The sequence below is a fragment of the Neolamprologus multifasciatus genome, chromosome 4, assembly GCF_963576455.1.
Source record: "Neolamprologus multifasciatus chromosome 4, fNeoMul1.2, whole genome shotgun sequence".
Taxonomy (NCBI): domain Eukaryota; kingdom Metazoa; phylum Chordata; class Actinopteri; order Cichliformes; family Cichlidae; genus Neolamprologus; species Neolamprologus multifasciatus.
This window is the reverse complement of record NC_140442.1, coordinates 21954303-21980393: the sequence shown is the minus strand read 5'-3', so window position 1 is coordinate 21980393 and position 26091 is coordinate 21954303. Positions and strand designations below refer to the sequence as shown.

Below are 26091 nucleotides of genomic sequence, written 5' to 3'. Positions count from 1 at the left end.
AGCGATATCTCGCAGTACTGTTAGCTCAGTGGGGGTCCAGTAACTGCTGGGGGGTCTCCATGGAAGTTGATCCCGCCATGATGATGATTGTGGGTGAAGAGAAATGGACAGGAATCCAATGAAATATTTAGATGAACTCAAACATTTTAATAATAATAATAATGGATTGCATTTATATAGTGCTTTTCTAGGCACCCAAAGCACTTTACAGTTCTACTCTCACATTCACACACTGGTGCAGGCAAACCACAGCCACACCAGTAGGCGGTAGGGTAAAGTGTCTAGCTGGGGGATCGGACCGACAACCTTCCGGTTACAGATGAGCTTCCCAACCCCCTGAATCACGGTCGCCCCAATTTTACAACACAAACTGAACCATCACTGAATGACTTTGATAAGCACTGACATAGATGGTTTTAAAATAACTGAAACTCGGGTTGCTTAATCTAAACAAATACACTTGATTCTTTTAACTCATGATTAGGGTTTCTACAAAAATATTTCCTCTAAATCTTGTGGGTGGCTGTCCAAGTGCAGCTACACCTGCTTGGGATCAGCTCCTCCTCTGTCTCAACAGCAAGTTCCACTCATGGTTGCTCCCATCACTATGCTGCCATCTCACATGTACAGTCAGGCAGGCACAGATAGCCAGGGACAGGTGAGACACTTGGAGGTAGTGACAGGTGTAATTAGACTTTTATTGATAAAGGTGCTTGAAACTGTTGGATGCTTCAGGCCAAATGAAAGAAAAACTTCTTTTTGAGTCTAAAAATCAATCTGCTGTTACCTTCTTTGTAGTTTACCTTTGTGTAACTGTGCTGTGAAGCTTTGCTGATCAGTGAACTTAATCACTTCCAGTGAATCGTAATTCCAAAGACTCAGGCGAGCAAAGTCCAAGTAAAGACCAAATGCTTCATAGGGAAATTATCTCCAGAGGAACTGTTAGTGTTTGTTCATGCCATTATACACTATATTAGTATTTGCTCCTGTACCGTCACACGTATATGAACTTGAGTCACACCCCATTCTTATTCCCTAGGGTTTAATATGCCAGCTCAGCTCTTCTGGGAAGGCTTTCCACAAGGTTTAGGAATTTCTTCCAGAAGCACATTTTGATGTTAGACAATGACGTTGGACTAGAAGCCTGGCTCGCATGTACAGTCAGGTTCCCAAACTGTTCCCACAAAGTTGGGAGCATGAAATTGTCTAAAATGGTATGCTGAAGCATTAAGAGTTCATTTCACTGGAACTAAGGGCCTGAGCCCAACTCTTGAAAAACAAACCGACACCACAATCCTCCCTCCACCAAACTTTACACTTGGTACGATGCAGTCAGACAAGTACTGTTCTCCTGGCAACCACCAGAGCTTCGTCCCTCCAGTGAACGCATGTCCCCTGCTCTACTGTCCAGTGGTAGCGTGCTTTGCCAACAATGATAGGCAGTGAGGAAATTTCCTGACTGGACTTGTTGCACAGGTGGTCCTATCCTGGTATCATCCTGGATTTCAATGATCTCCTGAAAGCGACCCATTCTTTCACAAAATGTTTGTAGAAGCAGTCTGCATGCCTGATTTTATACACCTGTGGCCATTAAAGTAATTGGAACACCTGAATTTAATGATTTGGATGGGTGAGTGAATACTTTAGGCAATATAGTACATCTTTGCTGTGAAGCATCTAAAGTACATGAAAGCAAACTGAACAGTCGGTGTAGCACGTCTTAATAGAAACTTAAATGAATGTAGTTTCTGCACATGTTCTTCTCCCACTGATCACTCTACTTTGCGTAGTTCATGCAAAGAGATTACCGAAGGTTTAATCACTCCACACTTTCATGTTTGTGCTGTTTATCATTATTAGTCTTTGAAATGCCGGCCTAAGTGTCAGTATTACGGATTTATGCACAGCGGCATCAACAGCAACTGTTCTTTCTGCTACTCCTTCAAACCCAGTAAGCTCTTGTTCGCACACTGTAGTCTCCCAGCATTCACGTGAATGTATATTATTGCCGCACACATTCAATTTTTATATGTAAAAGAGGGTAAATTCTACCACCTAGTGAATAGATGATAGCATTGCAGCTTGTCTGATAGCCATCATCATCATTTCAAGCGTAATGTGTTGAAGATTGCTGACGACATGGTCCAGTACCTGCATCCTGTTTACTGTACGTAAAACACAAACACACGAGCAAACACAGCTGCTGAACATCTGTATATTCATAAACTCTTTGTTATCTTCTCCCATCTGTGTCTCTGCATGTCTGATGCTGTCTGATTTTGCCACTCTGGCTCCTCCACCCAACAGTTTGCTCTGCTGCTTCTTCTCACTAATCTGCAGGTATCTGTCATTCATCTGCAGATGTGTGTGTCAATTATTGTAATAAGCCTCCTTTAATGGTGCCTCCTTACATTCAGTTTTACAGCGTTAATCATGTTTTTTAAAGCACTTTCCTCACAGATGTACACAGTGGTACCACGTGCTCTCACTCTGGGTTTTATTCCTGTTGAAACAGAAAGCATCAAACTGAATAGGGTAAAGACCAGGCTTACATTAAGCCCCCAGAGGCCAAAGGTCAAAGCTGAAATGAACATCAGCAGCAGTGCAGCTGTGGGAGAGAAAGGTCCTATGAATCTATGTATGCCTATGAAAAAGTATAAAAAAGGCAAAATGCTACATTTATGGGGTAAAATTAAAAAAAAAAAAATACAACTAGTATTTTCAGTCAATGGCTTTATGTATAGGTAGAATTACAAAAAACAATCACACAAACAATACAAACAATATGCATAAATATATCTATCATAGTCATTAGTTAAATCAGGAAATAATATCCATAAACATCTGTTGCAAGTTCACATTACAGGTAGCAGCCAGCAACAACAAAAATCAGAGCAACGAAGGGTGACTTTTAAAAACATTTCAGCAGTCGGGTTATTATATGAGTTAGTTGGTTAGCAGAAGGCAGATTTACAGAACCCAGAATCACCTGAGTTTTCAAAAGTTTGCTGAAGAGAAATATTCCAAACGTGTACGGTTAAAGCTTTGCAAAGGTCAGCTTAAATTTTAAAAGAAACTTTTAAAAAGCCTGCAGGTCCGGTTAGCTTGTGCGCGTGCAACAAAGAAAGAGTCGAGCCACAGGTGCCGTGCCAAAGTGATGGAGATAGTGTGTGCAGGGTTTGTTTATCACAGGAACACGTGAGCAGAGTTAATGCTGGTTTAATCACTCGGTGAGAATTTCTTGTTTTTTCTGTGCTTCTTTCACCCGTCACTCTGTTTAAGCAGAGAAAAGTTAGTAAGTTCAAATGTGGGTTACGTGTTTAACATCGGCTTAACAGATTGACACCTACTAAATGCATTATATTGAAGTTAGCTGTGTGTGCACTTACTGATATTAAATCTGAATATTTCTGATAGTTTACGGTAAATGTTCTGAGTGTTGCTTCTTACTACTTTTAGTTCTTTTCTCTTCACGTAGGATCAGATGCTTATAACGCAGCCTGCACGGGGCATTACCTTGCGTGCTATATGGAAACCACGCCAACTGCCAACAGTGTAACTACAGCCAAGCAGAGGGGAATGAAGGCACAGAGGTGTATTGTATTTTTAAACACACTCTGGTGGTTGTTAAAGGACTCGAGCGGGAAGTTATTAAGAGTACAGGTCAACTTTGCCTGCAAATGTGGATGTGCTATTGTTTGGAATTACTGTCATGGCATCTGGATCACAGGCAGTTGTAAAAATATATCTATATAAGAAAATGTATCTATGATCAGCATCTATTTCTAGAGTTAATTCAGACCATGAAGCACCTATGACAACTTTCTGTCAAAGCGGGACTGAGACGCGCATCGCTTTCAGTAGACTCGACACCAAAACAAGGTTGTTTCTCAAAATGTTTCGGCCTAATCGGAAACAGCCAAATGCACTGCTTTGTTCTTTGTTTTTAAGAAAACAGAGAGAGACTGTGTGGAAAGTTAGTTTACAGCACTGTGGAACTCCGCAGCCTGTAATCATCTCTGCAATTAACTATTGAAAGCCAGAGATTACTTGCATATACAGAGAATTTACAGTCCTGCTGTAGATAACATAAGAACAAGTTTAAGCAGTAGTCAACTCCATAGACTGTATATAAAAACAGATGTAGCCTCCAGATCTGACGAGTGAAGCAGACCTGCATTTCTTTTCTAATCGCCAGCAGGAGGCGACTCATAGGCTACGTTCACACTGCAGGTGAAAGCGCATCAAATCCGATTTTTTTGACCCTATGCGACCCATATCCGATCATGGTATGACAGTGTTAACGGCACAAATCCGATATTTTCAAATCCAATCTGGGTCACTTTCGTATGTGGTACTGAATCCGATACATATCCGATATTTTAGAAAGCGACTGCTGTTTGAACGGTCAAGTCGCATTAAATCCGTCTTTTACGTCACTGACACAAGACAGACGCTAATTATCAGCTCCGGTGAAGCTCCCGCAAAGACATCGTGAACGCTTCCTGGCCATCCAGTGTAGATGTTAGTGAAACTGTTGTGAAGACAATGTGAACATTTTATTTGTACTGTATAATCTGCAGATTCTGACAGAAATCTGCAACTATCCTTTGAAGCACCGCTCCTCTAAAACAGCAATAAGGATAATTATTAGGTTATCTACATTATTATGTAAATAACAAAATAACTTAAAGCAAAAGTTGGGAAACGTAAAGTCCAAAGTCTTTATATTAAGGGCCATCAGTCAAACAATACTGTTTGCTCTGGGTCTAAACAGAGCGCGTTGTGTGTGACGTCTTCTTTTGCGCATGCGGGCCGCTTTGAGCGTTCACACTAGAGCGCGTTTGCTGTCGCATTTTATTTGTAGTGTGAACAAGCAGACAAAAAAAAATTGGATTTGATCAAAAAATTGGAATTGAGCATTAAGACCTGCAGTGTGAACGTAGCCATAGTCAGGTAAAAGAAGCCTGACTGTGTAGAATTATAGTACTGATCACATCATCTATTATCACAGTAAACACTGTCTGAGGAGTTTATAGTCTCATTTACGGTCTTTTTAAAAAACACCAGGAATTTAACTGTTAACAAGTCTGGGTACAAAAAAGGGCGTGGCCAAAATGCTCAATTGGAGGCTTCTACTGGTGACCTCTCAAGCCAATCCACCACCATGGCTACATTCACATTTTATATACAGTCTATACACTCTAGTCTTACAACCTTGGCGTGGTATAGACAATCAATCACCTGCTGTATGTTACATCGCACTCTGTGACAAATGGAGCGATCATGTAAGTAGGCATCCACATTAGTTGACCTAAATACAAACAAAGACAAAGATTACAGGTACAAAAGAACAGAAGATGGAAAATTAACAACATAAAAGTGCAAAATCAAAACATGATTGACCAAAATGAAAAAAATAAAAACCCTCTCCATTAATCAGCCATTGTGTTCATGTCAGTCTTTATCCACTGGAAATTGATATGCTGAGATTTAAATCCACTGTAGTCAGCAGCAGAAGATCCTCAGAGGTGAGTGTTATTAAAAATATTAGTGTGGCAAACGGAGTGAGAAAATTGTGATCAAACATGTGACCAAATGAATTTCAGCTTTAAGATAAAAGAGCATTTTGTACCTCAGTACAAAACTAAGTTATGTCGTAGGTGGATTAGTTACAGCTACCACATGAGCTGTTCTTAATACTACAAAGTCTTCTTCAAGTCAAAACAATGTTTCAGTGCTTCAAACCTCTACTGTACAAAACATGACTCAACATACTCGACGGCTTTTCACTCCTGAAAAGCTAAAGTGTCAAATAATACCCCCCCAATCCCAAGTCATTCATTATATTATATATTAGTGATGTATATGAAGAAAGAAAAAAGAACGATTGAGACTTCACACTGACTGACTACACTGGAATACCTCGAGATTACTCTGCACTCTCTCAGGTTACATGTTTCGTCCCCCGTTGATGACGTTTCCTCCCGGAGGGGCGATGTGAATAGAGTCCAGGATGGGCCGCAGTATTTGGCCAAATGGTCTAAAGATGGAGAGATTTCATTTAACATTTTAAAAACACATATGCACAATGACTGCCCCATTTTTAACCCAATAACTCCCTCCAACATATTTACTTTTATGCATCAGCAGATGTGAAGCAAATCTCTGCAGGGATGTTTAAAGTATAGGAGCAATAGCAACAGCATAAGGTAGTGCTGCCTGTTCCCTTTTCATGCAGTCACACTTAATTTGTGGTAAAAGCTTGTGACTCTGCTATGACTGCCCTTGTTGTTGGCTAAAAAAGGCTCAAACTGAGCTTTCATAACAGTTAAATACCACAAAAAGTTCAACCAGGGCAAAGTACAAACAACTCCACTGCAGGCTGCACTATATTAACATTTAGTGGCCAAATTTAAAATTTCTTCCTCTTCATCCAAGACTGTATGGCAACATATCAAAGCTACACTGTATTTTATAATTAATGATTAATAATAAACACAACATTTCATAATTTAGCTGCGATCATGACTAATAGTACGTAACTTCACTGCAATTGGAGGTCTAGACGACTAATGTGGCGTTCAAAGACTTGCCGCTGAACCGGAGCCTTGTTCAGATTTCAATGGGACACATTCACAGTCATGGGGTGAGCAGTGGTAAGCAGGGACATTATTAATACCACAGACTCAAATGAAGCGAATGTAAGCTGACAGCCCGAGTTTCACTCACGTAGAGAGGACTTCAGATGGAAGGTCGGTAATGTAGGACGGGATAGACCTGCCTGTCAGGAACTGAGCCACCTCGTTGGTGAAAGTGTTGCAGTTGTGCTCAAACAGACGATACCTGTCACCTCTGAACAACAACAAAAAGACTCAGTAACATGCAAAGTTCAAATAATAAACCTGACTATCTCCTGATTATACATTACTTATGTAAGGAGCTTGGAGGTTTTCTGTATGCGGGAAAGAAACTAACCTGTATGTGCTTTCTCCCAGGGAAGAGAGGTAATCCATGAAGATCTCCTCAGAGACTTCAGTCTCACCGAGCTCCACCACTGTGTCAGGAGGCCCCAGCATAGTCCCACCCTGCCAAAAACCAAGAAAATGTGTCATAAAACAGAAACATAATTAAAGAGTAAATCAGTGATGGTCTGAGGAACTGCTGCACTATTAGCTTCTATTGTTTTAATTTTATTATGCATGTCTGAAACAAGTCTTGCTAGTAAGTGAGACATTGAGCATAAAATGGGATTACCTGCATAAAGAAATGTTAGATAAATAATAAATAAAGAGGTCTTCTTGAGTCAATTTTCTGTATTTGTGATACACGCTTAAGTTAGTTAGCATTGGCTCTGTGGCTTGCTAACTTGGCCAACTTTACTAGCTACTTTACCGTGTTACCTTACTTCCAAGGTGGGAAAAAATGCTAAGCTAATTGTTGTGACTGAGGGTTTTTTTTATTTTTCTTTTTGGAAAAAGAAATCAGGAAAAGATGATTGAATTCACATCATTTATTTGGTCTTGGAAAAAAGTAAAATACTTCAACTTACATGTAAGAATATGCAACCAGCTAAAACATTAAAACAACCCATTTATATTATTTTTAACTAATTTATTATTATTTTTAATAGGTGGACTTTTGTCATGATAATAAAGCTGTGGTAGCAGACCATAGATGTATGAAATGTATATGATACGATATACTATGATCTAAATTATTAGGCAAATTTGAACATTTCTTTACTGATAGTAGTATATATAATGGTATGTACTACTTTCATATGTACGAGTAGTACATATAGATATAGTTAAATTCTATGTAGGTATGAAGCGTCTCTCTGTGTTAGCATTGTGCAGGCTGGTGACCTGCTTCTCCCCCAACAGCAGCTGGTATAGGTTCCTCAACCCATCACCCCACTTTTGTAGAATATCACCTACCCAATTGTACTTTCTCTTTCTTGATAAGTGTCACACTGGTCTCCGGTGTTATGATTTGCCTTCTTTGCACAGCTTTTGTTTGTTTGTTTCCCCCTGCTCACTATCATGACATCACAAACATCTGGCCGATTCATTTGTGGCCCCAAGGAACAAACATACAAATGTTTGTTTCGGGACAAGAACCATTTCAAAACTCAGGGTATACTTTGTAAGTCCTGCAAAAACGAAAGGTACTGCAGAAATGAGAGGCAGCCGACACACGTCTAAAACACCTTCAAAACTTATTTTCCACATGTGTGCAGCAGTCTGGGAGAAGGCTGAGGTGTTTGGTGATATAAGTGAAATGGGCGTTACATCCTTACCGGAGAACAGCTGGAGATCCCCTCCCCTCCAAAGAAGAACTCATCACCATATGCCACTATAGCTGTGTGCCTGCAAAATTATTACATTGGTAAATCCAGGTCAGAGCATCTCAGTGGCATAACAGCATATTTAAAATTACATTAGCACCATTCATGACGCTTAATCCACTTTGGCACACCAAATAACACAACTAATACAGTCACGGTGCATTTTACAATCTACCGAATTCAACAATTATAAGGATTAAAAATCCATCCATAGACAGATGAGTGAGCAACTAGCTGTTTATTTAGTGTTAAAACATCATATGTATCTGACAAATCTTTTTAATTATAGCTCACTTGGTCAGTTCACATACATCCCCAGACGCCTTCATCAATAAATACAAACAGGCAGACCACCAGGAGGTGTTTTGACAATTTTTAATGCCACTGCTGTCTTCCCTGGGACCAGAATTAGGTCAGTGGCCTACACCACACCTGATGTATCTACAGTAAAAGCTGTGTTTTCGTGATAAGGAGGTTACACTTACCAAATACCATCCAGCTGCTTTCCTGCAATAGAAAAGGGGGGGAATTAATGCATGCAAGGCAGGAGATGGTCGCTAATGCAAGAAGCCGGTAAAACAAGAGATGAGCCATTTCTAATGATGTACGAGTGCAAGTCGGTTAAGTTCGCCATTTATTTTAAACCAAACAATATTTATAAAAGTCCCTTGACCTTGATATTTTAACCAGAGAACAGCAACATCTGCTTTAGACGACCGTCAAAGAAGGCTTCTCCAGCCGGTTATCATCACTTATTTGTCCCCCAAGGCCAGACTGCATCAGTATTTGTCTGCAGGCTACTTACCCAACATTATAGGACTAAGGCTCCGAGCCATTCCTCTGGACAAATCATAAATATACAGTTGTACATTGTATCGCGTAGGATTCTTGTCCATAACTCAAACTCAGAAATTTTATTTTTCTATTTTTTCGTTAGCTAGCTAAGCCACAGAGCTTTCTCAACATACGCTCCTGCGAGGTTCTAAACGAAAGGAATGATGTCAGGCCTTTAAATAGCCCAAGCACTTCCGCCTTCACTGCTTTCAAAATAAGAACGGCTGGCGAGAATCTTTAATGAAAGGTTGACTGTTTTCTTGTGAGATTGCTTTATTTTGAAGGATCTCTGTGGCTCTTCCGATTTTAGTTCGCGGTCTGTGAATGACTTGATAGAATTTTAATTTGATAACACAAAGCTTGTGTTTTTATTTCGAATAGAAAATAATTACAAGGCTTATCAAGATGAAATAAACGCTTCGGTAGCCTGATAGCTGACACTAATATCACCCAGAAAAGGGAGCCATTTTTAAAAAGGATGTTTTTTTCCAATTCGTTTATTTATTTAAACAAAAATAAAGACCACAATATATAAATATATCACCTGTATACAGAGGTTTCTACAGGTTACAGGCTCGTTAGCGAGAAAAATGTGGAAAAAGTGGGACACAAGTGAGTCTGGATTTGTTATGATCAGTGGTGACCACTGGAGGGCGCTGTATTCCGAGACAAGATATGAGACGATGGGCATGTGTGCAAAGGAAATGATGATAAATAAGAAGTTTAGCCCCGAGGGAGCTGTAATTTGTTTACATTCTTTAGCTGACCACGTTAGTTTAAATCCAGCAGAAATAAAAGGAGATGACTGACTGGTGGATATTTTTCTCTATAATGTAGAGAATATAGCTTGTTGGAGGTTGCTGCGTCCTTGCCCCTTTTTTTCGAGAAAGCAGGTGAAATTATACAAAAAAAAGTGCTGCAGTTTGGAGGAAGGTTGAAATTATGAAGGTTCTCTGTAGAAAATTCGACCTGGTTAAGAAGAGAGGCAGTGTGGGATTCCTGGCAGAAGAAGTGGGACCCAGATATTAAACAAGGGCAACAAACAGCAGGAACTGGGATGAAGGGTCTAAAAAGGAAATTAGATTAGAGCAAATGTTTTATTTTCACTCTGCAATAAAGACTGTAAAGAAAAAAAAGTACTTTTGTGGGTTACAGTGAGCCATTTTTATGTTGACTGATATTTGCCTTGCTTGGTTTTAATTGAATACACCAAGTATTATATTTAATTTATTGAGCTATTTCACTTTATAATATACAACTTAGTTTTTGCATATTATTGTTTTTAGATTTTCACTTTTTAATTGTTGACCTTCTTATGTATTTATTGAGGTTGTGTTTGACTTTTTTTTTTTTTTTTGACTGTTTTTGCAGCAATTTCACAATTTTGGGGATTTAATCATTTGATGATCCGCGTATTAGATTTGGCGAAGATTTTTTCCTGGATGCCCTTCCTGGTGCTCCACTCATCCAGGCTTGGGACAGCTGTTACTCAGTGGGTGTACGTTAGGTGGCGACATGCCACTCATCGCGTTGGTTTGCGACACGGAAAAAGAATAAGAAAAAGAAACAGTAGTCTTTTCAGCCACAACCCTCTTTTGACCAAAATAGAGCAGCAGACATCAAATAGTTAGAAATGGCTGCCACCGGAGTTCTTCCCTTTATACGGGGGGTAGACCTCAGTGGAAACGACTTTAAAGTAAGGATTTTTAAACAGCATTCGCTGATTTTCACACCCTCCGATGTTTAGTAAATACGACGTTAGCGTAGCTGGAGCGACTTCAGTCATTCTCAGAGCAACAAACGGCAGGGCTAGCTATAAACTAGCTTAGCTTAACGTTACTAGCATTGGGCGTTAGCCAGTTGTCAGAGTGACACAGTCTGCTCTCAGCCACCACTGCCCAGTTTGGTGGTTAACACTGTTCTTATTTGACGTGTTGGTTTGCGAATGGTATATATTTTTTAGCTCGTCAGCTAGCGTTAATATTATTTTTGTGAAGTTGTTGATGAGCCAGGTCTTATTTTCACCGTCATGTTAGCTAAGTAATCTAGCCACACTTATGGCTAACTAAATGTTACAGAAGCCCAAGCTCCGTGTTGTAACTTGTCAGAAAGCGAAGTGGACAAACAGCGTCAGCTAACTAATAGAGCTTGCTGTTGATTTTAGGTTGTGACACCCTTTTGTGAGCTTATTTTGGGAGAGTGGAAAAAGCAGCCCAAATGACAGCTGCGATCACCTGGCATGTATTTGTCCTCACACAACTATTTACGTATCCCCGTCAAAGTATTGGAAATATGCTGTTTAAACAACTGAGTTATCTGTTAGTCGATCAGTAGCTTTTGATTGAAATCTGCCAGTACATGAAGAGATCATTTCCTTATATTCCAAATGCTTTAGCATATGTAGCCTTAGCATTTCTCTTCCTTGATGTGTGCACTTTTCATCTGTTAAAAAAAAAAATCAAGATTAATGCTATCTGCCCATTTGTATGCAAATGTACTACTGTCACTCTTTATGCAACCTGAACATTAAAGTGCAGTTCGTTCCTATAATTGGCAATGAAATTGTTAGAGTATCTTTTGGGGGAAGTTGTTTAAAAATATAATCTGTCTCTGGTAGCATATGTGGGATTTTGTTTCAGGTGTTTCAGTACTTTGGTAAATGCTGACAAATTCAGCCCCCCTGCACTATAACAAAGTTAGTTCTTGCATCGTTGCTGTCAAAAGTCATGTATTTTTGTGTCATCTCACTCAGGGTGGATACTTCCCAGAGCACGTTAAGTGTATGAGCAGCCTGCGATGGCTGAAACTGAACAGGACAGGACTGTGTTACCTCCCAGAGGAGCTGGCCTCTCTGCAGAAGCTGGTGAGACATCCTGACTAGTTAGGAGCATCTTCATACATAAAGTCATTTATGTCATTATGTGTGTGTATGTGCATCTAAAATTCCATTTAAATAAGAATTTGTGAGTAGACCTCATTGTAATGGCCACAGTCTTTTTGTTTTACATCTGTACTGTGCAGTTTTCCAAAGATAAAAGGATCAAGGAACTGTTTATTTTATCAAGTGAGGTAGATATTCGTGCAAGAAAATTATTTATACAGGAGATGAGACATAGATCAAAGCTCAAATATATTTTCATTTTGTCCTTGCTGGATTCACTTTGTATTTGTGGTCACATGAACAAGTTTAAACTGTGTTTGAAGTCAAAACATAGAAGTGTTTAATCTGATAGGAGCAGGTAACTACAAGGGTGCAATCAGCAGATGGATTTACTTGTGAAACACACACACATACCCTGTATTCTCATGACTTGTGAAGACCAAAGTATAGCAGTGACATGTGTCTGTGTGTATTTTCCCTTTTTTAGGAGCACCTTTCAGTGAGTCACAACAACCTGACCACTTTACATGGGGAACTGTCCAGCTTACCGAATCTACGGGTAACTAAAAAAAACATAAAAACCGCATGCCTTTAAAAAAAATAAAAAAATGGAAATGATGTTCCACCCATACATTAAAAAACAGAGCTCCTGCCACATGATTGCTTCTTTCTTTGTACACCAGTGTGTAATCTAGTATTCTAAATTCTGTCTGCAGGCGGTGGTAGCCAGAGCCAACAATCTGAAAAATTCTGGAGTCCCAGATGACATCTTTCAGCTCGATGACCTCTCTGTGCTGGTACACAAACGTCTCTTAACTATCTCACACTTTCAACACACCCTTAAATTTAACACTAACATTTTGAGCATGAATCATTTGCTTCCAGTCCACTACTTTTGCTTTATTTATTCACTTTCTCCTCCACCAGGACCTGAGCTACAATCAGCTGACAGAGATCCCCAGGGACCTGGAGAACAGCAAGAACATGCTGGTGCTCAATCTGAGCCACAACAGCATCGACTCCATCCCCAACCAGTTGTTCATCAATCTGACAGACCTGCTGTATCTGGACCTGAGTGACAACAAGCTGGACAGCTTGCCACCCCAGATGAGACGCCTGGTGCACCTGCAGACTCTGATTCTAAACAACAACCCGCTGATGCATGCCCAGTTGCGGTAAAAAAAATTTTTAATATTGCATCATTTTTTGCCAACCTCTGTTTCATTTACCAGTCACCTTATGCCTTTAAACAAACATCCAGAAAGGATGATTTTATCTTTTAAACCTCCTTACTGATTTTAGTGCTTCTTCTTTTATTATCTGAGCAGTCAGCTCCCAGCAATGGTGGCATTACAGACTCTGCACCTGAGGAACACCCAGAGAACACAGAGCAACATGCCCACCAGCCTGGAGGGACTAACACAATTAGCAGGTAACACCATAAACACACACACCTATCGGCGTTTTGCAAACATGTGTTCTCTGTTTCATATTCTATTCTTTTCTCCCTCCAAGATGTTGACCTTTCATGTAACGACCTGACTCGAGTACCAGAGTGCCTGTATTCACTGAGCAGTCTGAAGAGGCTGAACCTGAGCAGTAATCAGATTTCTGAGCTCTCGCTCTGCATCGACCAGTGGACCCAGCTGGAGACGCTTAACCTAAGCCGCAACCAGCTCACCTCACTGCCTGTAAGGACCATGAGCAGACAGCTGCCATTTTTCTATTCTGTTCTGTTAACTAACATTAGAAGCACAAGCAGAAACAAATTTGTTGCTTTAGTATCCTGCAGAGGGGAAGCGGAGACACAGGAAAAAGAAATGTATTTCATGTGGAATTTCCCATAATATAAAGGGTTTTGTTTTGTTTTCTCCAACCAGTCTGCCATCTGTAAGCTGTCCAAACTGAAGAAGCTGTACCTCAACTCCAACAAACTGGACTTTGATGGGGTTCCACCCGGAGTGGGCAAACTGTCCAACCTCACTGAATTCATGGCTGCTAACAACAACCTGGAACTCATCCCTGAGGGACTCTGCAGGTCAGTTTAACCCATAAACAAACACACAGTTTTTGGGCAATCAGCTGACACTTAAAATAATTTAGTTTACATTGCTCATTCCAATTTACACCAAGAAATGTTAAAGCTTCTTGTGTTTTTGTGTTGTCCAGGTGTGGCAAGCTGAAGAAGCTGGTGCTGAATAAAAACCGTCTGGTTACATTACCTGAGGCTATCCACTTCTTGACAGACTTAGAGGTACAGTACTCTAAAGTAATCAGATTATATTAGAATTAAGTACCATTAAGTTTTAAAGTACCTTTACACACAATGTTTGTAATAGTTGGCTAAATGGAGCATAACAGTGGTTGTGATCCTTTTATTGGCGGACTATGTATGTAACTATGTAATGATATTTTGCAACAAATTAGAATTATGATTGACCTTGTAACAAACAAATGGTTCATTAAATATGCCTTATTTTTTTTCCCCTGCTGTAATTTAGGAAAAGAATCTCTCCCTGAAACGCACTCACAAACACACTCCCGTCTCTCTCTGTAGGTGCTTGATGTGCGTGAGAACCCCAACCTTGTGATGCCTCCTAAACCAGTCGACCGCGCAGCAGAGTGGTACAACATTGACTTCTCCCTACAGAACCAGCTCCGTCTGGCCGGAGCCTCCCCTGCTACCGTTGCAGCCGCAGGAGGAGGTAAGACAGCTTCTAAATATGAATGAATGTATTGGTAACAACAGTATGTTTTGTTGTTTCCTTCTTTGCATACATCTTGATTATTTCCTGGAGGCTCAGATCTGCATCTTTGTACACATTTGTCCAGGTGCCAGCCCCCGGGATCCCATGGCAAGGAGGATGCGACTGAGGAGGAGGAAAGACTGTTCTCAGGATGATCAGGCAAAGCAAGTGCTGAAGGGCATGAGTGATGTCGCACATGAGAAGAAGAATTTGGAGGTAAGGCAAAAGACAAGTTAAGGACATCAAACAGATCCTGGAACTTCACAAAGAAGAAATAGGGATTTAAGTTCTGCATGACAGTTATTATTCATGTTAGTGGAAGCTGTTGGAATTAAATTTACTAGTAATGCTTCAGGATTATTTGGCCTGTGAGTTTAGTCATTAATCATCAGTTGTTAGGTGGTTGCTAGGCAACATGATGGCGTCTTAATATATTATGTAACATGCAAGTATTGTGGATATAAATTAATTTCATTTGTTAAATATGTGTAAAATGTGCTATTTAGGTTAGCAATAAATGTTTTGCAGGTCCATAAATATTATAAATGAGTTGTTTTAGCCCTTTGGTAGGTTGTTACTAAGCAACATGATTGCATCAGAATAACGTTAGGTGGTTATGACTTAGATTTTATTGTTGGAAGGTAATACGGGATAAGTAAATACAACAGAAGGGTATTTTAAACCTATTGATAGGTGGTTGTTAGGTAACGTGATGACATCATGATTTGTGATATAGATAACAACCCGCAGTGGTTCCCTCAGATTACTGCAGCCCTGTGGTGTAAACACACCTAAAGCTGGGGTTATGCTTCACACGTCCACAGGTCCACTCAGAGCCACGTGATTTAAATGTAATCATCAGACAGGGAGCTCAATGGTCAGTATGGATGTCTGTTTTTTTGGACTTATCTGCCAAGAATTTAATGACTCTGTACCAACTATACATGTGGTCCAGGCGGTGGACTTTGTATGGTAGGAGTGAATGCTCAGCTGTTGGGTCTCCAACTGTTTGTCTGTGTCCACAGCAGAGTATAATCAAGGCCTAAGGTTTACAGTAATCTGCTAAGTGAGTAAGATCAGCCTACTCCAACTTAAAGTCATGTTATTCGGCTCTATTAAGTAATTGTTGTCGTGTGAATGTCTTTATATTATGTTTAGATGAAATATAAACGACTGGTAGAAGAAATGGCTGCGTAATCCTTACAAAGAAATCCTTTAATTTTGCAGGAAAACGGGGATTTGAAATATGGTGATTTAAAAGTCCGGCGCTGGGACAAGAGCCTAGAGAAGCCTCAGCTGGACTACTCGGAGTTCTATATGGAGGATGTGGGGCAGGTAATGTGTGTGTGTGTGCGCTCAACTACACCCAGTCAAAATGGCCTTAAAAAAACACCTAACTCCAACAATCAGCAACTCTTACTTCCTATTCGTGTTTAAATGACTGTGTTTACAGTCTGCATCACATGGAGTCCTGCTGGCTCCTCAGAGTGCTGCATGCTGCACTTCACATTCTCTCAGAAGGCTTTCTCTCCACACTCCGACACAGCTGGGGGCAGTTTTAGGCTGGGTTTCTTGCCAAGGACATGCAGACTGGGCGAACTGGGGATCAAAAACCCCCTGTTGAGCCACATCCTCCTTTAATGTTTACACATAATAAAATCCTTTTCTGTCCAATTTTCCCTCCAGAAATGGGACAGAAAAGTGGTCAGTCGACAGTTTAGAGGTCTAAACTAAATGTAACCTTACATGTTTCTGTTGTTCTTCTCCAGATTCCAGGTGTGACAGTGTGGCAGATAGAGAACTTCATTCCCCTACAAGTGGACGAAGCTTTGCACGGCAAGTTCTACGAGGCTGACTGTTACATCATCCTCAAGGTAACGTGTCATTTAAGTGTGTTTGCCTCAGAGGAGTCTGATCAGCGAAACAAAGCGGGAAAAACTCGTCTGTTTGGTCATGGTAATGTGCAGTATAAACAATATCCCAGTCATTAATCTTACAATTTTCAATTACAGACATATCTGGATGATAATGGGGCATTAAACTGGCAGATCTTCTACTGGATTGGTCAGGAAGCCACTCTGGACAAGAAGGCCGGCTCTGCCATCCATGCAGTCAACCTCAGAAATTTCCTGGGAGCAGAGTGCAGGACGATAAGGGAAGAAATGGGAGACGAGAGCGACGAGTTTACTGCCGTATGTAGAAACATTAAAACAACTACACGTACCTGTGTGAGCAGTTATTTGCTTTGTGCTGTTATAAAGGACCTTCTCTTGTGTTCAGGTTTTTAACAATGACATCTCCTACATCGAGGGAGGAACAGCCAGTGGATTTTACACTGTGGAAGAGACACAGTATCCACTAAGGTAGGCTGGAGCACCTTTTTACTTAGAAAATGACTCATTGCAATGTGCAGAAACACGTTAGCTTTAAACAGCTGCTCACATCTTTATGTTGAGTCTAATTTTGTGTGTCAGCTGTAAATTCAAAGTACTGCGTCTGCTCAGGCTCAGAGCACTTTAACAGGCTCGAATGCTTTCATGTGTTTATCAGGTTGTACAGAGTCTACGGCAAGAAAAACATCAAACTGGAGTCTGTTCCTGTAAAGGCCTCGTCCCTCGATCCACGGTGACTTTGAACACACTCTTACTGCTACACTGTCTGACACCCACCAGCTCTCTACACATTTCAGCACAGTTGACACACAATCATCATCCTCTTTATATCCTTATCTTCAAGCTTTAATTACTCCTATTGGAACTTCGGAGCATTGTGTCCATAACATCATGCATTTTTCCTTATCGGCAGCTTCGTCTTCCTGTTGGATTCAGGCCTGGAAATCTTTATCTGGAGAGGAGCCAACGCTACTCTCAGCGCCACCACGAAGGCCAGGTGAGACGCTAACCGACGATGTTAAGAGACACTGTACCAATTATTACAGCCCAGAAAGTTGGTGAAATGTCATGTGATTTGTTGTCATCCTCCAGGTTATTTGCTGAAAAGATAAATAAGAACGAACGTAAGGGGAAGGCAGAGATCATCACCCTCATGCACAACCAGGAGCCTCCAGGATTCTGGGAGACGCTGGGAGGGCAGCCGGAGGAGATCAAGAAACACGTGCCAGATGACTTCACTCCAATAAGACCTAAACTATATAAAGTAAATATTTATTGATGTTTACATGCTGTGTATATCTTTTAGTTGAACTTCACATTAAGTTTTAAGGTGGCACAGGTGTAAAGTGTGTTGGTCAGTGTTGTAGGGGATGCAGACCTGAAGCTGCATGTGTTTTTTTTTTTTTTTTTGGTTTGTTTGTTTGTTTACGTCAGGTAACCGTAACCCTTCTGTAGCCTGAAAAATCATCTGCATGACAGCCCATATTTAATTTACAGCTCTTAGACATTACTCAGATATGAGAAAGACTCAAAGCAAAGATTCATCAGTGGTTTTTACTTTTTAATCTCTCTTCTAGGTGGGCTTGGGTCTTGGCTACCTGGAGCTGCCTCAGATTAACTACAAGCTCTCAGTCGAGCACAAAGATCACAAGGTCAAACTGGACGTCCTGCCAGAGCTCAGACTGGTACGTCCATCTGCTGCAAATGAGCAGCATTAAAGTCCTGTTTCACCTTTCTTCCCTTCATGTTGCACTCCATAAATTCACCCTCCTTTCCTTCTATCTCTGCCCCTTTCCTCAGTTGCAGTCCCTGCTGGACACAAAGTGCGTTTACATCCTGGACTGCTGGTCTGACGTCTTCATCTGGATCGGGAGGAAGTCTCCCCGTCTCGTCCGAGCCGCCGCCTTAAAGCTTGGCCAGGAGCTGTGCTCCATGCTGCACCGGCCCAAACACGCATGTGTCACCCGCAACCTGGAGGGCACAGAGTGCCAGGTAAACATCTACTGAAGCCACTGCAGTTGAATACTGTTTAAATATCATTGTAACTTTTTATTCTACACTCTTTAAAACTATTTTCTTCCTGCTTAACCTCTCCTCTGCTTCATCCTCTTCCTCAGGTTTTCAAGTCCAAGTTTAAGAATTGGGATGATGTGCTTAAGGTGGACTATACCAGAGCAGCGGAGACTGTGCAACAGAAGGACAATCTGCAGGGCAAGGTCAGTGACACATGCTGACCAGGATCAGACTGTTTTTGGTTTGGTTTGTTTTTTTGATGCACAAGTTAAACTGTGCTCTTCTTTCAGGTGAAGAAGGATGCAGAGCAGAAAGACCAGATGAAAGCTGACCTCACAGCTCTCTTCCTTCCCAGGCAGCCACCCATGCCCCTCACTGAGGTAACAACGCAGTGCAGTTGATTTCTACCTTTGATTGTTGTTGACTTTGTATTTACATCTCACATATTTACGGTATTACCTGTGTAGGCTGAACAGCTGATGGAGGAGTGGAACGAGGACCTGGATGGCATGGAAGGATTTGTGTTGGAGGGAAAGAAGTTTGCTCGCCTCCCTGAGGAGGAGTTTGGGCACTTCTACACCCAAGATTGTTATGTCTTCCTCTGCAGGTAGACAAGTCTTTCTGGGGCTGTAATGCTGGAATTGATTTCAAAGATAAAGAAAAAACTCATTTTACTGGTGACTTTCTGTGCTTTGTTAGATACTGGGTGCCTGTGGAGTACGAGGATGAAGAGAAGGAAAAGAAGGAGGGTGAGCAGGGAGCAGGGGGAGATGGGGAGGAGGAGGACAAACAGCCTGAGGAGGACTTCCAGTGTGTAGTTTATTTCTGGCAGGGCAGGCAGGCCTCCAACATGGGCTGGCTCACCTTCACCTTCTCCCTGCAGAAGAAGTTTGAGAGTCTTTTCCCTGGAAAACTGCAAGTACGAGCAAAGAGTTTAATCTAGTTTCTGGAATTTTGTTTTTCTAAAATAAGAAAGAAATGTTTATCACACTACATCCGTTTACATCAGCATCACAATGACAGTCACGTCCTGTTTTGTTGTTTAGGTGGTGCGTATGACTCAGCAGCAGGAGAACCTCAAGTTCCTGTCCCACTTCAAGAGGAAGTTCATCATCCACAAAGGGAAGAGGAAACAGAACACCGACTCTGCCCAGCCCTCCCTCTACCACATACGCACCAATGGCAGCGCACTTTGCACCAGGCATGCAAAACCTGCTTCTTTTGTCCTCAGAAAAGTTTGAATGTTGTGATGCATGCCAGCTTTCACTCCCCCAGAAAGATCTTTTTTTTTTTTTTTTTTTTTTAAAGCTAAACATGTACCCTCCATCTCTCTCTTAGAACCATCCAGATTGGTACAGATTCCAGCAATCTCAACTCTGAGTTCTGCTACATACTCAAGGTTTGGATATAAAAAAAGAACTTCTCTCATTCAAGCAACTTAATAAAGACAAAGCATGATTTCATGTGGATCCAATCGCAAAATGTGCTTTCTGCAGGTACCGTTTGAGAGCACAGATAATCAGGGCATCGTTTACACCTGGGTGGGCAGAGCCGCCGATCCCGATGAAGGAAAGCTGGCCGAGGACATTATGAACAGCATGTTCGACGACACGTACAGCAAGCAGGTGAGATCATGTGCAAGCATGGATCTTCACGGGTATTGTCGTCACCCTTCCAGACAGACAGACAGGCGGTGTAGGCACCCAAGTTTGTGACTGCGGTAACTCAAGAGAAAGGCAAAATAGGAGTTTGAAATTGACAATGTAGGTGTGTCTACTGGGAGGCTGAGGGGGACCACTGGTACCCGCCAGTGTTTATTTATTTATTCTGCACACAGCAAATACAGTCAAGTAGAAACCTCTCTGCACACTTAACCTTTGATTTCAAGTGCTTTCATCCTTTACTACAGCTGCTCAGTGCTTTCACAGCAGATACCTTTTTATAAATTCTTGATTTATTACATGTTCCATTACATTATATAACATGATTTAATTTCAATTTAGTCTTTAATTCTTCGTAACCTGGCTGATATTTGTTATTTATCTGTATCAGCATCTGTAGAAGTGAGAAAGACGCAGGAGGAACACCCTTCAGCCATGTTACAGGTGCTGATGTTGCAGTTTGTCCACCAGAGGGCACTCTATAACTTCCCGTGTTGGCAAAATCTGTATACTATATACTGTAACATTATCTTATTAAGGACTCACAAATAACTACACCCAGCAGTTGCTATGGAAACCTATTTGTGTGTCGTGTGTTTGACAGAGGAAAACAAAAAGTTTGTGTGAAACAGTTTTTGTATAATGGGTCATAGCAGTCAGACAAATCAGCAAGTTCTGAAAGTAGGCTACCAAACAGCCAACTCACAGGCCCCTGTGAAAAGCTGGGACGAGTCATTCGATAAAACAAAATCCATCCTCGCTGAAAAGCAAGATAATGAATCTTTAATTTTTCTGAGACTGCTTCATACGTCTCCTCGGCAGTGATGAAACTTCACAGCATCGTCACTTTGAGATTTAGCTCCAAAAACTTGTTTGTAGCAGCTTTTGACAGTCCACCCCCCCCTCAGCAGCTCGGCAGGTGTGTTGGTAAAAATGATTATACAGGAAATGAGAGACTCACTTGTGACTAATGGAAGCATTGGCCTCTCTTTTAAACTCTCTAAAGAAGATTGTGTGCCTTCAGCAGTGAAAAAAGCAGTCACAGCACCATCGATTAATGTGTCTCCTAGGTGATTAATGAAGGGGAGGAGCCAGAGAACTTCTTCTGGGTCGGCATTGGTTCTCAGAAACCTTATGATGAAGACGCAGAGTACATGAAACACGCTCGTCTCTTCCGGTGAGTAACTGTTCGTGTTTTTACACATTACAGTATGAAACAGCTGCTTTTCTCTTTCATTCATCACATTGGTTCTATCTTTGTGGCGTTTTCCTCCTTTCCCCTCTACTCTTCTGCTTCAGGTGTTCAAACGAGAAAGGTTATTTCTCTGTGTCAGAGAAGTGCTCAGACTTCTGCCAGGATGACTTGGCTGATGATGACATCATGTTGCTGGATAACGGCAAAGAGGTAGAAACGGTTAAGGATTGGTGTGTTGATGGACTTTGTTAGATTTTATCATAATACTTGATATCATTTTTCCTTCAGGTGTACATGTGGGTTGGTACCCAGACTAGCCAAGTGGAGATCAAACTCAGTCTCAAAGCCTGCCAGGTGAGTAGGGGGAGTGCACTTTCTGTGTGCGTGCTTTGTGTTATCCACATCTTTGTAACTCCTCCTCCTCCCTCTCAGGTTTACATCCAGCACATGCGCTCCAAGGAAACCGAACAACCGAGGAAGCTTCGGCTGGTGAGGAAGGGCAACGAGCCTCACTGCTTCACGCGCTGCTTCCACGCCTGGGGACCCTTCAAAACTCCCCCTGCATAGGCCAAACACTATCCCAATCGCACACACACACTGCCAGATCAGTTCGCTACAGAAATCTATCCCAGCTTTACCCGAGACCCTTCCCCTCCATCCATGCTCAGCAGCCTTTTTGGTCAAGCGGCTGCTGGCTGCTAAGTATCTGATATAGACTGCAAATTACCCCCTCCCCTTTTTTCCCCCCCAAGCTTTTTTATTTTCTTAGTAAGTCTGAATTAAAGAATTATGTTTTGAGATAAAAATGGGCTTTATGAAAACCTAAGGGAGCTGCACCATCTAACATATCGATCTGTTCTGCTGCTTTCACGTGGCTCGTGCTGCATGGTCGACAGTCGTCAGCGGGGGAAGGCTAGGCGCTCATTGCTACAGGAGGCGCTCCTTCACGCAGCTTAAGGCAGGGACTAGTGTGTATTCTCGTCGTCATTGAGGGACTGAACACGAAACAGCACTATAATAGTTTTTCTGAGGAATGTCATTTTATATATTATATATTTTTCATGAAGTGTGAGTGTCTACCCTGTGCGCCTTGGCTGAAATGGGGTCATCCCCTTTCCTCTCATCATATTGTATACTTTTGCTCTCACCTCCTGATCCTGTTAAGAGCATGATGGACAGTAATTTAAGTAAAGTAACACAGTCACGTTTATTTGGCCAAAGAAATCTTGTCAAGGTCAAAGTAAAGGTTTTTTTTTTTTCTTTTTTTTTGTAATGTTTGAGGACGGATGTTTGTGCAATTGATGAACATTGATGAATACTGTATTCTTCATCACAGGCTGCATTTAACTTGTCAAATGTTTATTTTCTGGAGAGAATCAGAAGAAAGAAGATATTTCTTTCCAAAATAAAAAATAGAGAATGTGTACCTACATTTGAAAAAGTAAATGCATGATATTTAAAATGCTACAGGTTTAAAACTTTAGGCGCACGTTTGCTTTTCAAATAGATTCCTTATTGGGACAGAACTCTGAAATGGGAGAGCTCGAGCATTGTATCGTGACTTCTGGTTCTGCTAATCTTTGAGTTGTTAAAGCACTTTTTTAAAATCATTGCAGCCGGCGCCGTCAAACTAAACTGCTGCGGTGCTTCTAGTGATCATGTGACCTGTGTTGGATGTTGGCACTGGTGCAGGCCCAATCAAGTCTGTGTTCCCAGATGGCTGCAACTTCCATCATTTTGGTTAATATTATGTGGGGTGTATGCCTGTTGGTGTGTTTGAGTCCTGCACACATGTGTGTATCTGAAAATGTGCACATGCTCCTGATACCACCTGCAGATGCTTTATTTATGTATTTTATATAAAAATAAAATTTCACATCACATCTTTTTGTCCATCTGGTCTTTTTTTTCTTCTTTTTTAAAGCATCAGATCTTCAAACTGAGGCATTTTTAAGCAAGGTGTCAAACCTCTTAAGCTCTCTAATAAAGCAACGGTGATTTGTTAGCACAAACCAAACTCGAGTTTGAGTGTAAATAATTTTATTAACATTCAATTCTTCATCAGCCAAACTGCTAAATGACCCGATTAATAAATTCCTACACACGAAACTGACAAAAATAGAAACTGATTCATCTTAAATGTGGGATTAAGAAGGTAAATCGTGCCAGCTGTAGCATGAAAGGGTTAATTATGTGCATCAACCAGTACGCCGAGAGGGGAAAAAGCTAACATTTTAAAAAGGCATTAACATGACTCCTACCTGCTGAGCTAAATTAGTTAGTGGTGACTTGTGTTAAAGTGAGGGAACACAGAGTGGTTTTAAGGTTATGACAGTTTCAAATACTTCCCTCTTTTCTTGTGTGAACCCAGATATAGATGCTGTATACATTTGTTTCTATATACAGTAAAACGTCTTTTAAAAAAAAACACAAGGGGGGTAAAAATACTAGCAATCAAAGCTCTGTGTGTAACCAACACTACGTAGAATGCACCAACTCAGAGACCCCCCTCCAAAAAAGTAGTCCCACTCCACTTCCACGCTAACTTTGCTTAGCTTGCAACACTTCCCTGAGTCCCGTCCGAAGGTTTCTGCATGCTGCGATGAAGGAGGAGAGTTCAGGAGAGAGACCCACTTTCCACCTTCATCCACATGTTTGAATTATTGACAAAATATATTTTAAATTTCAAACAGGCTGACACTGCACAGTGACCTCACATCACGTGGCCCACTGTAGTCGAGGACAGTGATGCCACAGGGGTCCTTTATAAGAGGTGTTAGCATGGGAGGGAGAGCAGATGTTCTGCCACAGTCACTGAACACGAGGATGGTAATTCTGTGTTTATTACCCCTGTGACATCACTGCATCACTTTAGCAATAAAGATATTTCAAAAGTTAAAAACTAATTAACAAAATCTTCCCTCTGCCCCAGCTGGTTCCCTTTGTAGTCACAGTATGAATTTTTAATATTTCCTCACTCCATTCATCAATGAAAATATCTTCACTTTCTCCAAAAGCCATAGAAAAGTTTGCAATACAAAAACACCTCCACTGTCCCACACTCAGCTTCCTCTTCAGTACCCACAGAGTGGGGAGAGCTTCTCAGAGCCTGCTGCCGATTTCAGCGCTGCCTCGACCCCCACAGGAGAAAAAGTCAGCTGCCTTTGTTGGCACCTATAGAGAAATGCTACAACTTTAAGACTCATACTCAAAATACTTCATTTGCTAGTCTGTCTTCAACACTACAGTGCTCTCCTTCAGGCTCTGCTGGACAATCTCGGTTCTTTTTAAACGGGTTATTCACAGGACGCGTCAGGAAGAGCGGTCCATCGCATCCGCTCGTGTGCTGAAGAGATCAAGAAGGGAATTTGGCAACTGCAAAACCTCAGGCCGAGCCTGGCGCGCCACAGGCTGCAGGTGGAGGGAAAAAAAGTGACCATCGAGTCTCCGTTGTAGACTGTGACGGCTCTTTCCTCGAATGCTGAGCTGAAGGGGCGATAACAGATGAACACAAAGAGCTCAAAGACGGACGTTTCAGTTTGAGCTCTTGAAATCAGAACCATCAGCTCCAAGGCCGACCCCACGCCACACTGTGCCCACTTTGTGTCTCCACATCGGAGGAAACGTCATGTTTCCAAAGGGGTTCCAGAAGAAGACAATAGAGAATTTGTTCTTCCAGCAGGAGGAACCACAACAAGTGTTTTTAACGTTGGATTCTATGTCTGGAGTAAGACTTTCATCCCAGCTTGTGCCAGGTAAACGAGAGAGTGCAGAGTGCTGGCAGGGGGCTCCACTGTGGGCTGATGGGAGATGTTTGTGGTCCAGCACTGAAATCCAATCCATCACGACCACCTGAGCCCCTCCCTGTAATACTGAAATAAACAAATACATAATTACAAGCAAATTCACAATAAATCAGCTCAACTAACAAACCAAACACACAACACATTGAGCTCCATGAAGCTATGTCTTATGGCAACATTTACAGCAGTTTTCAGTCACACTGTTAGTACGACTGACAATCTTGCTTTGCACAAAAAAAAAAAAAAAAAAAAAAAAAAAAAAAAAAAAAAACTGAAGTCATATTTATTTATTTTGGGAGGGGTGACGACAGATATTGAGTTTCCTTTGTCAAATCTGTGTAAAGATTTTTTTTTGAGCACCACAAGAGGGAAGCAGAGACTTAAAATAAATACTATCCTGTCATAAATAATAACCTTATAATCTAAATTAAGTAAACAAGCTCTTATTTGTGAAACCCCAGTGTGTCAAGGAAACCCTCTGAGGACACTCGTGTTGGTCACAGCTGCAGAAAATCTGATTGATGTGAAGTAAAAGTTGCAAATGTTTGAAATAATAACCAGAACAGTGAGGAGAAAAAAAAGAAGAAAAAAGTTCATGAGCCCGTTCCGTGTACTTTATAATGACAGTAACCAAAAATACTGAGCTACAGCTTGAAGCTTCAGTGCGCCTCAGTGCAAAGGTTTTCAGCTCGACTGGCTTTCAGAGACACATAGT

General features: G+C 41.3%; 3 protein-coding genes across 8 annotated transcripts in view; 1 reads left to right on the top strand and 2 right to left on the bottom strand.

Moving 5' to 3' along the window:
• Positions 1-2718: 2718 nt before the first annotated feature.
• desi1a (desumoylating isopeptidase 1a) lies at positions 2719-9356 on the bottom strand. 4 transcript variants are annotated; one of them, XR_014873625.1, is made up of 8 exons: positions 9156-9356; positions 8836-8857; positions 8303-8372; positions 6979-7088; positions 6733-6855; positions 5926-6043; positions 5245-5314; positions 2719-3273 (listed from the first exon to the last, which is right to left on the bottom strand). XR_014873625.1 is itself a non-coding variant. In XM_085156276.1 (7 exons), the coding sequence occupies exons 1-6, from the start codon at positions 9244-9246 to the stop codon at positions 5953-5955; spliced, it is 507 nt and encodes a 168-aa protein (XP_085012402.1). In that variant the 5' UTR covers positions 9247-9356; the 3' UTR covers positions 2719-5314; positions 5926-5952. The 4 variants fall into 4 exon arrangements, 2 of the variants coding, with proteins under 2 accessions (XP_085012402.1, XP_085012401.1); XR_014873624.1 differs by having other exon boundaries at positions 5245-6043; positions 9156-9355; XM_085156276.1 differs by having other exon boundaries at positions 2719-5314.
• A 1370-nt stretch (positions 9357-10726) lies between these two features.
• Positions 10727-24006, top strand: flii (FLII actin remodeling protein). 2 transcript variants are annotated; one of them, XM_085156264.1, is made up of 31 exons: positions 10727-10880; positions 11937-12047; positions 12553-12624; positions 12782-12862; positions 12993-13240; positions 13394-13497; positions 13581-13756; positions 13946-14103; positions 14235-14319; positions 14623-14770; positions 14898-15028; positions 16040-16147; positions 16582-16686; positions 16825-17004; positions 17093-17175; positions 17363-17437; positions 17618-17701; positions 17797-17968; positions 18282-18389; positions 18505-18696; positions 18822-18920; positions 19008-19097; positions 19185-19324; positions 19417-19636; positions 19764-19918; positions 20056-20116; positions 20214-20342; positions 21449-21555; positions 21678-21783; positions 21862-21927; positions 22006-24006. In XM_085156264.1, the coding sequence occupies exons 1-31, from the start codon at positions 10818-10820 to the stop codon at positions 22138-22140; spliced, it is 3792 nt and encodes a 1263-aa protein (XP_085012390.1). In that variant the 5' UTR covers positions 10727-10817; the 3' UTR covers positions 22141-24006. The 2 variants fall into 2 exon arrangements, with proteins under 2 accessions (XP_085012390.1, XP_085012391.1); XM_085156265.1 differs by lacking the exon at positions 10727-10880 and adding an exon at positions 10909-11421.
• llgl1 (LLGL scribble cell polarity complex component 1) overlaps positions 23597-26091 on the bottom strand; it is a 34522-nt gene continuing 32027 nt past the window's right edge. For both annotated transcript variants that reach the window (XM_085156266.1, XM_085156267.1), the window contains exon 24: positions 23597-25445. The gene's annotated coding sequence lies outside the window, so the exon portion shown is untranslated. The remainder of the gene's footprint in view (positions 25446-26091) is intronic.